At 43.1% G+C, this 12,637-nt stretch overlaps 1 protein-coding gene across 1 annotated transcript in view; it reads right to left on the bottom strand.

Annotated features, from left to right (window-relative positions):
- PARG (poly(ADP-ribose) glycohydrolase) overlaps positions 1-12,637 on the bottom strand; it is a 511,630-nt gene that overhangs the window by 134,024 nt on the left and 364,969 nt on the right. Inside the window, exon 19 of the mRNA XM_029610698.1 lies at positions 9,688-9,766. Coding sequence (XP_029466558.1) covers positions 9,688-9,766 — 79 coding nt within the window. The remainder of the gene's footprint in view (positions 1-9,687; positions 9,767-12,637) is intronic.

The following is a 12,637-nucleotide window of genomic DNA, read 5'->3' as shown; positions in this document are numbered from 1 at the left end:
AAAACTACAGGCCGGTAAGCTTCACCTTGGTGGTGAGAAAATTAATGGAGACTCTGATGAAGGAAAGGATAGTGAACTATCTACATAAGAAATTACCATACTGGGTCAAACCAAGGGTCTATCAAGCCCAGCATCCTGTTTCCAACAGTGGCCAATCCAGGCTAAAAGTACCTGGCAAGTACCCAAAAACTAAGTATATCCCATGCTACTGATGCTAGTAATAGAAGTGGCTATTTTCTAAGTCAACTTGATTAATAGCAGGTAATGGACTTCTCCTCCAAAACCTTATCCAAACCTTTTTAAAACACAGCTATACTAAATGCATTAACCACATCCCCTGGCAACAAATTCCAGAGTTTAATTGTGCGTTGAGTGAAAAAGAACTTTCTCCGATTAGTTTTAAATGTGCCACATGCTAACTTCATGGAGTGCCCCCTAGTCTTTCTATTATCCGAAAGCGTAAATAACCGATTCACATTATACCCGTTCTAGACCTCTCATGATTTTAAACACCTCTATCATATCCCCTCTCAGCCGTCTCTTCTCCAAGCTGAAAAGTCCTAACCTCTTTAGTCTTTCCTCATAGGGGAGCTGTTCCATTCCCCTTATTTTGGTCGCCCTTCTCCGATCCTTCTCCATCGCAATTATATCTTTTTTGAGATGCGGTGACCAGAATTGTACACATTATTCAAGGTGCGGTCTCACTACGGAGCGATACAGAAGCATTATGACATTTTCTGTTTTATTCACCATTCCCTTTCTAATAATTCCCAACATTCTGTTTGCTTTTTTGACTGCAGCAGCAGCACACTGAGCCAACAATTTCAATGTGTTATCCACTATGACACCTAGATCTCTTTCTTGGGTAGTAGCACCTAATATGGAACCTAACATTGTGTAACTATGGCATGGGTTATTTTTCCCTATATGCATCACCTTGCACTTATCCACATTAAATTTCATCTGCCATTTGGATGCCCAATTTTCCAGTCTCAGAAGGTCTTCCTACAATTTATCACAATCCGCTTGTGATTTAACTACGCTGAACAATTTAGTGTCATCTGCATATTTGATTACCTCACTCGTCGTATTTCTTTCCAGATCATTTATAAATATATTGAAAAGTAAGGGTCCCAATACAGATCCATGAGGCACTCCACTGCCCACTTCCTTCCACTGAGAAAATTGTCCATTTAATCCTACTCTCTGTTTCCTGTCTTTTAGCCAGTTTGTAGTCCACGAAAGGACATCGCCACCTATCCCATGACTTTTTACTTTTCCTAGAAGCCTCTCATGAGGAACTTTGCCAAACGCCTTCTGAAAATCCAAGTATACCACATCTACCGGTTCACCTTTATCCACATGTTTATTAACTCCTTCAAAAAAGTGAAGCAGCTTTGTGAGGCAAGACTTGCCTTGGGTAAAGCCATGTTGACTTTGTTCCATTAAACCATGTCTTTCTCTATGTTCTGTGACTTTGATGCTTAGAACACTTTCCACTATTTTTCCTGGCACTGAAGTCAGGCTAACCGGTCTGTAGTTTCCCGGATCACCCTTGGAGCCCTTTTTAAATATTGGGGTTACATGAGCTATCCTCCAGTCTTCAGGGACAATGGATGATTTTAATGATAGGTTACAAATTTTTACTAATAGATCTGAAATTTCATTTTTTAGTTCCTTCAGAACTCTGGGGTATATACCATCTGGTCCAGGTGATTTACTATTCTTCAGTTTGTCAATCAGGTCTACCACATCTTCTAGGTTCACCGTGATTTGATTCAGTCCATCTGAATCATTCCCCCTGAAAACCTTCTTCAGTATGGGTACCTCCCCAACATCCTCTTCAGTAAACACCAAAGCAAAGAAATCATTTAATCTTTCCACGATGGCCTTATCTTCTCTAAGTGCCCCTTTAACCCCTCGATCATCTAACGGTCCAACTGACTCCCTCACAGGCTTTCTGCTTCGGATATATTTTAAAAAGTTTTCACTCCTATTGGATAGGGCCCATTTAAATAAGTTCATCCATCAGTTAAACAGTAGGAAGCATCTTGACAGATTTGTGGTCATGAGGAACCTACTGCTTCATTAAGGTATGAACTTGGGGTTTAAAAGGATGTTACAATTTTGTTATATTATTATTTTTGGGTTTTGATTACTTTTTTTTTTTAATATATATGTGTTTTAGAAATAAAAGTGCTCCCCTGATGCAGGCACGTTTTTGATGCCAAAACGCTGCAGCATCGGGATGCGTTTCAGTTGGGATTTGTTGGAGTTATTTGCACCGATATTGCACTTTTGGGGCTGTTCTTGGATATTTGAGAGTTACTTGTATTGACAACGTATGTCTCTGGGAACATTTACACTATCCACAATTGGAGATATTTGATCTTTTCTCTGTAAGATTGGCACATGAAAAGAGCTTTCCTTTGCTGGTAGTGGTTATGACATAAGCAGAGTGGTTAATCTGCTAACTCTTAACATGAATATTGATAACAACTATGATATAAGCAGTGTGGAGTGGCTGTTAATTGCTAGAGCTGTGACACATCAACGATAAAGATGTATTTTTTGAGTTGCTTATAGTTGCCGGTCAGCAAAATTTCTTTGCTGATATGAATCTAATTTTATTCTGATCTGTAGTCCGCTAGTAATGATCTTCTGTCCTTGGAGCTGCTTTTTAGATTATTACACACACAAAGATGCTTGCAAGTTTGAAACTAGTGAGCCGTAATGGTCAAATCTTCAGCCCATGGCTGCTGTCCCAGGCTCAGCTGGTTCACAGATTCAGGCAGGCTTCGTCTTGTGTGGCATGGAAGCTGAAAACCAGGAGGCACTGCTGTTTTTGGAGTGGGGAGGAGGGGAAGCTAAGATAGGGGAGCCACAATCTGTGTGTGAGATGAATATGTCTGAGGCAGAAAGCCCTGTAAGAAGGGGTGAACGTTTCAGATACAGGAGGCATCCTAACTTGTCAGATTCTCAGCATCCTTGCCTCACACATCTTTCTAAAATATGTCAGTCGCTGTTCATCTTTTTAGATTGTCTGTCTATGTTACGATTCCTCCTGTAGCTGTGCCACAGGAGGCATCTCACCTTTTTCTGGAGGCCGCTCTGGGGCCAGGGCCTTGCCTGAGCAATTGTCCGGATCCTGCTCCACGGCCTGGGAGGCCTTCGGTGTTGTTCGGGGCCTACTCAAGGCCTGCTCCACTGCAGCCTGGATGCTCTGGTGTGGGCCACGCCCTTCTCCTAAGGGGCTGGCCCGCGGCTCCTCTCCACTTTTATAGAGCCAGTGAGGGACGGCCCATCTGGACTCCTCCCAGGGAGTTGCCTGATCCTGGGCTTTAAAAGCTTTGCTCCAGCACTCATGCCTTGCCTTGGAGTTACACGTCTCTGGATGTCTCCTCTTCCAGCGCTCCGTCAGGCCTTCGTTATTTGTTTCAACTTGGAGTCCGGTGTCTTGCACGTCCTGATGTTTCCTGATGTTCTTTGACGTTTGTTCCTGACCCTGATGTTTTAACCTCGCTTCAGACTGCCGGTGTGCAGTACATTACATTGGACTGCTTATGCAGCGCTTTTCCTTTCCTGCGCTGGTCCCGCTCCTGCGGGTATAGGACAGGGTGGTCCGTGACCAGACCAGTGGTACTGGCTGTGTAGGGCGCCCTGAGGGACCGTGCCAACGTCTCAACCTTCCTACTTGTTTCAGAGTCTACCTCTACAGTACCTTGCTTTAGAGTCTACGTCTACAGTCTATGGTTCCCGAGTCTTCGTCTGCTTATGAACCTTCGTCTGCCCACGCCCTGAGTCCGGCCTGCTGCCTCTTGTCATCCCAGCGGCAGGTCCGAAAGGGCCGGGAACGGTCGGAGGACTGTTCATCACCAACACTTCCACAGTTGGTTCCAGAGGCATGCAGGTCCGGCTGTCCCTCGCCGCCCAAGCTACACCTACCCTTGGCACGGGATCGTGACAGGGGCCCAAGGGCACACTCTCTCTAAGGGAGACCGCTCTCCCAGCGCCCCCCTCGAAACAGTCTAGTTCCAGATCAAAGTTCATTATTTGTTGTTCTGCATAATGTTAGATATCAATAAAACATTTAAATAAAAAAATCCATTCAGCCGCTTCCCAGATGCATGAAGACTTCCACTAGAAGGTGCTGATGGTCCTAAGGCTATCTCTCTTCTGTGAGTCCTCTAGCATAGAACCCTGCAGCCTACCCCCTTTCCCAGGACTGGAACTAAAGAAGTCCCCACAATGCACCTCTCGGCCTAAGACTCAGCTCTGGCAGACACAATACTCTCTTTTCACTGACGCCTCCCATCGGCATGAGGGGAGCAGTGCTTTTTGCCTGCATCTAGTGGCTTTGTTAAGGGGCTTGAACCACACAGGGAGACTCTGGGGCCTTGTGCGGTGAAACCAGTAGGGGAGGAGACAGTGTTGCTCTCCTTTTGCCAGTGGGAGGAGGGGAACAGAGATAAGGGAATTGTGGGGAGCTGGAGAGAAAACCGAGCACCAAAGAGGGGAACTGAAAGAAGTCAGGGAGTCAGCCGAACTGTACTGTGCCACTACCTTCTAGAGACAGCTAAACCCTGCTGGAGACACCTGATCCCTGCCAAGAGCATAGGAGCTGAGCCAGGGACGGCCAAATGGTGGGCACAGGTGAGCTGTAGAGGCGACACTGACTGGCAGATGAAGCCCATAGCAGCTGTGTTTCATGCTGGCAGATGCCTTGAACCCTTCAACCCCGTCAGATGACATTACTACTAGTTATCATTTCTAAAGTGCTACAAGATACATGCAGTGCTGTACAATTATACATAAGAGACAGACCCTGCTCCATAGAACTTACAGTCTAGTCTGGACAAACATGCATGACAAATGAGTCAAGAGCAAGTGAATATGTTGTAGAGAAAAGATGAATAGTGGAGTGGGGCATATGTTCTGAGACCACTGATTTTTAATATATTAATAAATGACCTGGAAATAGGAACAACAAGTAAGGTGAACAAATTTGCTGATGACACAAAATTATTCAGAGTTATCAAATCACAAGAGGATTGTGAGAAATTGCAAAAAGACACTGTAAAACTGGGAGATTGCATATGCAAATGGAAAATGATGCACTTAGGGAAGAATAACCCAAATTATAGCTACAAAATGCAAGGTTCCACATTAGGAATTATCCCTCACAAAAAGGATCAAGGTGTCATTGTTGAAAATACGTTGATATCTTCTGCTCAGTGTGCAGCAACAGCCAAGAAGGCAAATAGAATGCTAGGGATTATTAGGAAAGGAAGTGAGAATAAAACAGAGAATATCATAATACCTCATCTTGAGTTTTGTGTGTAGTTCTGGTCACCACATCTCAAGAAAGATATAGCAGAATTAGAAAAGAAACAGAGAAGGGCAACCAAAATGACAGAGGATGGAGCTATTCCCCTGTGAGGAAAGGCTAAATAGGTTAGGACTCTTCAGCTTGGGGAAGAGATGGCTGAGGGGAGATATGATAGAGATCTATAAAATGAATGGAATGGAATGTGTAAACGTTAATCAGTTGTTTACTCTTTTGAAAAGTACAAAGACAGGGGGGACACAATGTAGTTACTGAGTAATACATTTAAAACTAATACGAGGAAATATTTTTTACTCAATGCATAATTAAGCTCTAGAATTCATTGCCAGAGGATGTGGTGAAAGCTATTAGCATAGCTGCATTTAAAAAGGTTTGGACAAGTTCCTGGAAGAAAAGTCCACAAACCATTATTAATGTGGAGTTACAGAAATCCACTGCTTATGTTTGGGATAAGCAGCTTTGAATCTCTCTACACTTGGGATCCTGCCAGGTACTTGTGACCTGGCTTGGCCACAGGCTACTGGGCTTGGTGGACCCTTGGTCTGACCCAGTATGGCATATCTTATATTCTTATGTTAGAAGATTCTGACTTGGGTTTTGCATACCTTGAACTATCTGGCTCCTGATTTCACTGTGCTCCATGATAATCTGCTATCGGTGTATTCAGATTAGATCTAAGTGTTCTGTGGTGTATTTAACATTTACATACCATTCTCTGTATTTGTCTGTGTTTTTTGTTTTTTTGAGGGTTGTGTTTTTGTTTCTTTTCTTAGATTTTTGTCTTTACCTTTAATTGTGTTATGTTTGTTGTATTTGTATGTGTTTGCTGTGAATGGATTTTTGTGTATATTTTAATGGTTTTTATTACAATGTTGGTATTTTTGACAGTCTGTATATGATTAGTTTTTTGTAGATCATATCAAAAGATAAAGTGGTAGTTTTTTCTAAATAAAGTAATGTAATTTTTGGATAAAGAATTTTTTAAATAAAAGGTTGATATACTTTTCACTGTTCTAGGTAAGTTCTTTTGGGTTATCTTTTTCGATAGAACAGTCACTGCAGTCTTTTTTCTATTCACAGGAATTAGAAATGCCAGGAATAGAACTTGTGGGCAAATTCCCATGAAGAAACCAGCTTCATTATCTTCTGCTGAAGGAGAAACACCACTTTCAGATGCAGTTGAGATGTGTACATGTGTATGGTGGAGGTGGTCGGATGTAAAGACTGAAGTTTGCTGGGCCAGAAGAAGGAAACAAAAGCACAAGCTGTAGCTAAATTTCATAATTTTCGAGAGACTTCCCCTTACTGGCAGGTCTCAGTGCATAAAAAACTGGTCCTAAGCTTAAGCTATGACTGATATTGGGCCTTTGTTTGATATTTCTCCCTCTGCTGACCCCTAGTGAGCAGCTGCTGAAGTGTGGAGAAAAGCTCAACAATGTTGAAAAGAGTAGAAAGTATGTCTGTGGAAGAAAGGATGCTTGTGAGATGTACTGTGGCAGGTTAATCCCTCACCTTGCTGAAAACTGTGGATTAATGTTCCTTAATCAGAGTGACTGTTTCCTAAATGTTATCCCCAAATAAGTTATCCCCTGTACAGGGTATATCCACCAGACAGTCATGCACATATTCACAAAAGCCACTTACTTGCACTCATGCAAATCTTACTGCTTGTATTGAAGCAGCTGAAGTTATGGTCATAGATCAAAAGCTTCCTATCCAGAGTGGATAAGATTCTCACATTCATCCATGTATTCCACAGCTCGATGAAACTCTGCATGCCCAGGAATGGATGGTTCTGTCAACAGTTTTAGCTTTTGCATACAATCATGCAAATACTGCACCATGTGCAACTGATGAGCTACAATCCAAGTGCCAAGCATGGATTCCTGAAAGCCTTTCCTCCAATATGCATCCAACATCTCTGAATCCTTTCCAGGAGGCATATTAAAAACAGGGCTTCCCAAACCTGTCCTGGAAATTTCAGGATATCCACAATGAATATGCATGATATAAATTTGCATATCATGGAGACTCAGTAATTGCAAATTAGCTCATGCATATTCATTGTAGATAGCCTGAAAACCTGATTGGCTGCGAAGTCCCTAGGACAGGTTTGGGAAGCCCTATGTTAGAATAATCATGGGTGCGTTTTGCATATTTCAATATTAACTCCACCACCACAGAGTGGTGCCCAGATAGACTGCTTCAAAGCCTGGAGAGCCTGGTCTCTATACTTCAGATCCAGTTTTTGGGCCACCATATTCTCATTTTCCAAGTGCTTGAGTAGGCTATGTACCGGAATGGACACAGAGTCTGTTGGAGGTCGGAGAAACTATCGTAGACCAAAGATATCCATTCTTGGGTCCTGCTCTTTCCAAACAGAGATGGACGGCATCTTTGATAGGCTATCCAAAAAGTACGACTGGCTGAGATCCTCTGGGGAGAGATCTGATGAGGCAGGACTGGCAGAATGTTTGATAGGATCCTTGTAGAATCCTCCTCCTTTGATCATGGGGGCACACTGAGCCAGGAACCTGACAATGAGGGAGACCAAGGAGCCCACCTCTCTTGGTCTGAGGTGGAAACATCTGGTAGAAGCTCAGAATAAGCTGAACCTTCTCCTCCCCCTTTTGATTCATGAAGGGACTCATTGAAGGGGATCATTCTACTATCTCAGGATGTGGACTTATTCCCACTGCTGGGAGCCTCTAAAGTGAGGTATAAACCTCTGGGGGACTCTGAGTAGTTTCACTATGTTGGAAAAATTCCTCCATCTTGGAAAGGAGAGGACCCAATCTCCTTCTCTGGTCTTCAGGGTTCAAGGAGTCCAGAAAATTCTTTACCAGCTAGGCCCCCACTGGCTGAGGGACCCTTTGTTGTAGAATTGGAGGACATCCTCCTCAAAAACACAAATTGGTTCATCCTCAGTGAGAGTTGCTGACATTGGTAAGTGCCAAATAGGAACTTGAAAACACGGTAATTGCAACTACTGAAGTGGTGAGTTCTGATGTCCTCTACAATATCTCCTACTAGCTGGCACTGGGTCTGATGAATGGCACAAGTAGAGCCTCCTTCTGCGTAAAAGCTGCACTCCCAGGGTGATGGGACTCTTGGCACTTACATGCTAAGGCAGTTTGCTCCAATGAAATAAAAGGGATTTAACCTGCTGCACTGAAGAGCCAATTGTATCCTAATATACACGCTTTGTGCTGATGAGAAGAATGACACGCTAGTCAGTGTTGGAATTGGAAAGAATAAATGGGTTGGTGCTACTGGAATTTCCCACACCATTAAGGACAATGGTACTTGCACTGAGGATATCTTTCGTTTTGGCATGGATGACTAATCTGCTCTAGCAGAACCCCATGTCAATGATACTGGCTTCTTTGATGCCAAGGGAAATTGCTCTGGAGGCGATTCTTTGTGCCACTGAGGTGTGCTTTTTGGCACCTCATCTGGTGTCATGTCTTCTGCGCCTTAGTCAACCCTTAACCTGTGGCAGATCCCATAGCTGCTGTCAGAGGGGAGCCAAATCTTACCTCAACTTCATGTGGCACTGGGAATCTGACGACACCTTACTCAGCAAAGAGGAGCAGCTCTGCTGTTTGACCTTACTCCAAGGCTTCAGGCTTTTACTCAACGGTGCTTTCTGCAGGGCCTCCATCTATCAAGCAGGGTACTTCTGCACCCTTGGAGATATCCAATCAGAACTAAAAACAGTTTTTAGTATTGTGATCCAAGCTCAGACAGCGATAGCAGATGGAATGGGTATCTGTAATAGACATCCAGCATCCCCAAAGGCATGTCTTAAACTGACTGCAAGCTTCTTGGCCTTGGATTTCTCTATTTCTTTTTCTTTTGGAAATGAAAAGCATAGTTGAGGGGCTGTGGAGGAAATGAGGCAGACAACATACAACAAAATCTTAGAGAGAGACTGGGAACACATCCATGGAGTAGCTTGGACGAAGAAAGACTGAGTGGCTCATGAGGCAGCACATGCAATGGAAATCCCATGCATGCCCAGTACGATTTTCAATGAGCTCAGAGAACTAGGTTCATGTTGGCACTACTGGATAACATCACCCACATGTTATGGCCAATTTATGCTTGTGATCGATGGAGAATCAAGACAATCCTGAACTAAAGATATTGAAAATGGTAAAGCATAAAAGCTAAAACTATTTTCTCGGGTCACCTTTTAAACAGTGGTGCAATTCTTCTTCAGAAAGGGGGACAGAAAGCATATATGCAAGCCCTAGTAATAGAAATGTATTTCTTCCTGTCATACAAATAAAGCCTATGAATTGTGAAAATAAGACTGCACATACAATATGGCTCACCTAGGAGTCTCATCTTCATGACTTCCATTCCATCTGTATGTTTCTGCATAACCTATGTACTTGCTATATTGCTCAGTACCTAAAAAAAAAAAATAATAATAAATTATGAATTCGTCATCTTATTCAAATTTTGGTAAAATATTTTTCCTATAAAATATTTACAGAGCCTCATTACTACCAGCATTTATGTAAAAGACATACACATAAACACATCTCTCTCTGGACATATGTTCTTATATATATATGTATGTGTGTGTCTGTGTGTACATACACAAAAACACACACATACAGTGGTTTGCAAAAACATTTGACCCCTCAGATTTGTTTGGTTTACAAATAACGCTTATATAGATTGTTCCAGACAGTATCTTTATTACAAACTAGCATGCTCTTAAAATAAATTTTCAACATCACAATTCATTATTACTCTGCATTTTTTGTAAAATAAAATTAAACTAAAAAAATGTTTGTATAAGTATTCAACCCCTTCAGAGCTTTAAGTCTTCTAACTAGCTAAGTAAGTTTCTACTAGCTTTGCATACAGTATGGGGATGATTTCTACCCATTCTTCCTGGCAGATTTACTCTCCAGCTTGTTCAGGTTGGTTGGATGATGCTTATGGACTGCAATTTTGAAATAGTGCCTCAGATTCTTAATTGGATTTTGATTTGGCCATTGTAGAAATTCACCTTTTTGTTGTTCGGCCACTCATGTGTTGCTTTGGCCTTGTGCTTGCGATCATTGTCCTACTAAAAGGTGAACCTTCTCCCAAGTTTTAGTTTTTTTAGCAGACTGAAGCAGACTGTCTTGCAATACCTCCCTGTATGTTGCACCATCCATCCATACTTCAATTTTAACAAGATACCCTGCTAAACATGCTGCTGCCACCCCTAGACTTCACTGTTGGGACAGGGGCGATTCTATCATGAGGCAGCAGAATTTTGGAGCATCAAAAAGTGCCCCTCCAAAATAACTCTAACCATAGCTGCCGCCTCACCCTGCTTCCAAAGTGAAACATTGGATCGAGCAGAGATAAAAGCCCTGCCCGATCCTCTCAGTGGCAACCCCGGGCAGCAGGAATCGCGTTTTTACCCCATCATCTCCTGCTGCCACGAGACCAGCAGCAGGAGGTGACATCGGGAGAAACATGACTCATCATCTGCTGCTGTGAGACTGGCCCCACAGCAGCAGGAGATAATGTCAGGAAAAAAGCGAATCCTGCTGCCCGGGGTTGCCACTGAGTGGATCGGGTCTGTGTGTGACTGGGGGGGAGTATGTGTGAAAGCCTGTGTATGGGTATGTATGTGTAACTGCTTGAGTGTGGGTGGGTGAAAAAATGGATGCCTTCCTGGGGTCCGTCTGTGTGAGAATGTGTGGGTTTTTTGTGTGTGTTTGTGTATGTATGTATGTATGGGTGTGAGGGTATGTATAAGTGCATGTCAGAATGAATTGGTGCCTGCCTGGGGTCTGTATGTGACTGTGAGAATTAATGTGTGCATGCCTGGAGGGGAATGGTGTGAGAATGAATGGGAGCTTGCCTGGGTGTGTGTATGTGAGGGAGCCAGTAACAGCGTGTGTGTGTGTGTATGAGAGAATCCAGGGGAGTAAGAGCTTGTGTGTTGGGGGTGGGAGGAGAGAGAGGGTCTTAGAGTGGGTCAGTGTCTGTTAGAAGTTGTGGGTGTGCATAAGAGTATGTATGTGTGTGTATGTGACAGTGTGTGTGTAAGAGAGGGGTGGGGGAGCAGGGAGAAGGGGTGGCAGGGGGGTGAGTGGGAGAGGGGGTGCCATTTCATCCCTTGCATCAGGCTGCAGATTGCCTTGAGCCACCCCTGTGTTGGGATAGTGTTTGCTGAGGAATGGACAGTGTTAGGTTTGCACCACACATAGCATTTTGAATTTTGGCCAAAAAGCTACATTTTTGTCTTTTCTGACCACAAAGCCTTATTCCACATTTTAGCTGGATCACTCTGATACTTCCTGGCAAACTCCAAATATGCTTTGATGTGTGTGGTTGTTCTTCATTAATGCCTTCTTTCCAGCCACCCTCCCATGCAGGGCAGTTGTATGCAGAGCTCTTGATATATCTGACTGGTGCAACTCCACTCCATTAGAACATAAGAACATAAGAAAATGCCATACTGGGTCAGACCAAGGGTCCATCAAGCCCAGCATCCTGTTTCCAACAGTGGCCAATCCAGGCCATAAGAATCTGGCAAGTACCCAAAAACTAAGTCTATTCCATGTAACCATTGCTAATGGCAGTGGCTATTCTCTAAGTGAACTTAATAGCAGGTAATGGACTTCTCCTCCAAGAACTTATCCAATCCTTTTTTAAACACAGCTATACTAACTGCACGAACCACATTCTCTGGCAACAAATTCCAGAGTCTAATTGTGCGTTGAGTAAAAAAGAACTTTCTCCGATTAGTTTTAAATGTGCCCCATGCTAACTTCATGGAGTGCCCCCTAGTCTTTCTACTATCCGAAAGAGTAAATAACCGATTCACATCTACCCGTTCTAGACCTCTCATGATTTTAAACACCTCTATCATATCCCCCCTCAGTTGTCTCTTCTCCAAGCTGAAAAGTCCTAACCTCTTTAGTCTTTCCTCATAGGGGAGTTGTTCCATTCCCCTTATCATTTTGGTAGCCCTTCTCTGTACCTTCTCCATCGCAATAATATCTTTTTTGAGATGCGGCGACCAGAATTGTACACAGAATTCAAGGTGCGGTCTCACCATGGAGCAATACAGAGGCATTATGACATTTTCCGTTTTATTCACCATTCCTTTTCTAATAATTCCCAACATTCTGTTTGCTTTTTTGACTGCCGCAGCACACTGCACCGACAATTTCAATGTGTTATCCACTATGACACCTAGATCTCTTTCTTGGGTTGTAGCACCTAATATGGAACCCAACATTGTGTAATTATAGCATGGGTTATTTT

This window comes from Rhinatrema bivittatum, chromosome 7 (assembly GCF_901001135.1).
Source record: "Rhinatrema bivittatum chromosome 7, aRhiBiv1.1, whole genome shotgun sequence".
In the NCBI taxonomy this organism is placed as follows: domain Eukaryota; kingdom Metazoa; phylum Chordata; class Amphibia; order Gymnophiona; family Rhinatrematidae; genus Rhinatrema; species Rhinatrema bivittatum.
Note: the sequence above shows the minus strand (reverse complement) of the source record. Positions and strands in the feature narration are given on the sequence as shown.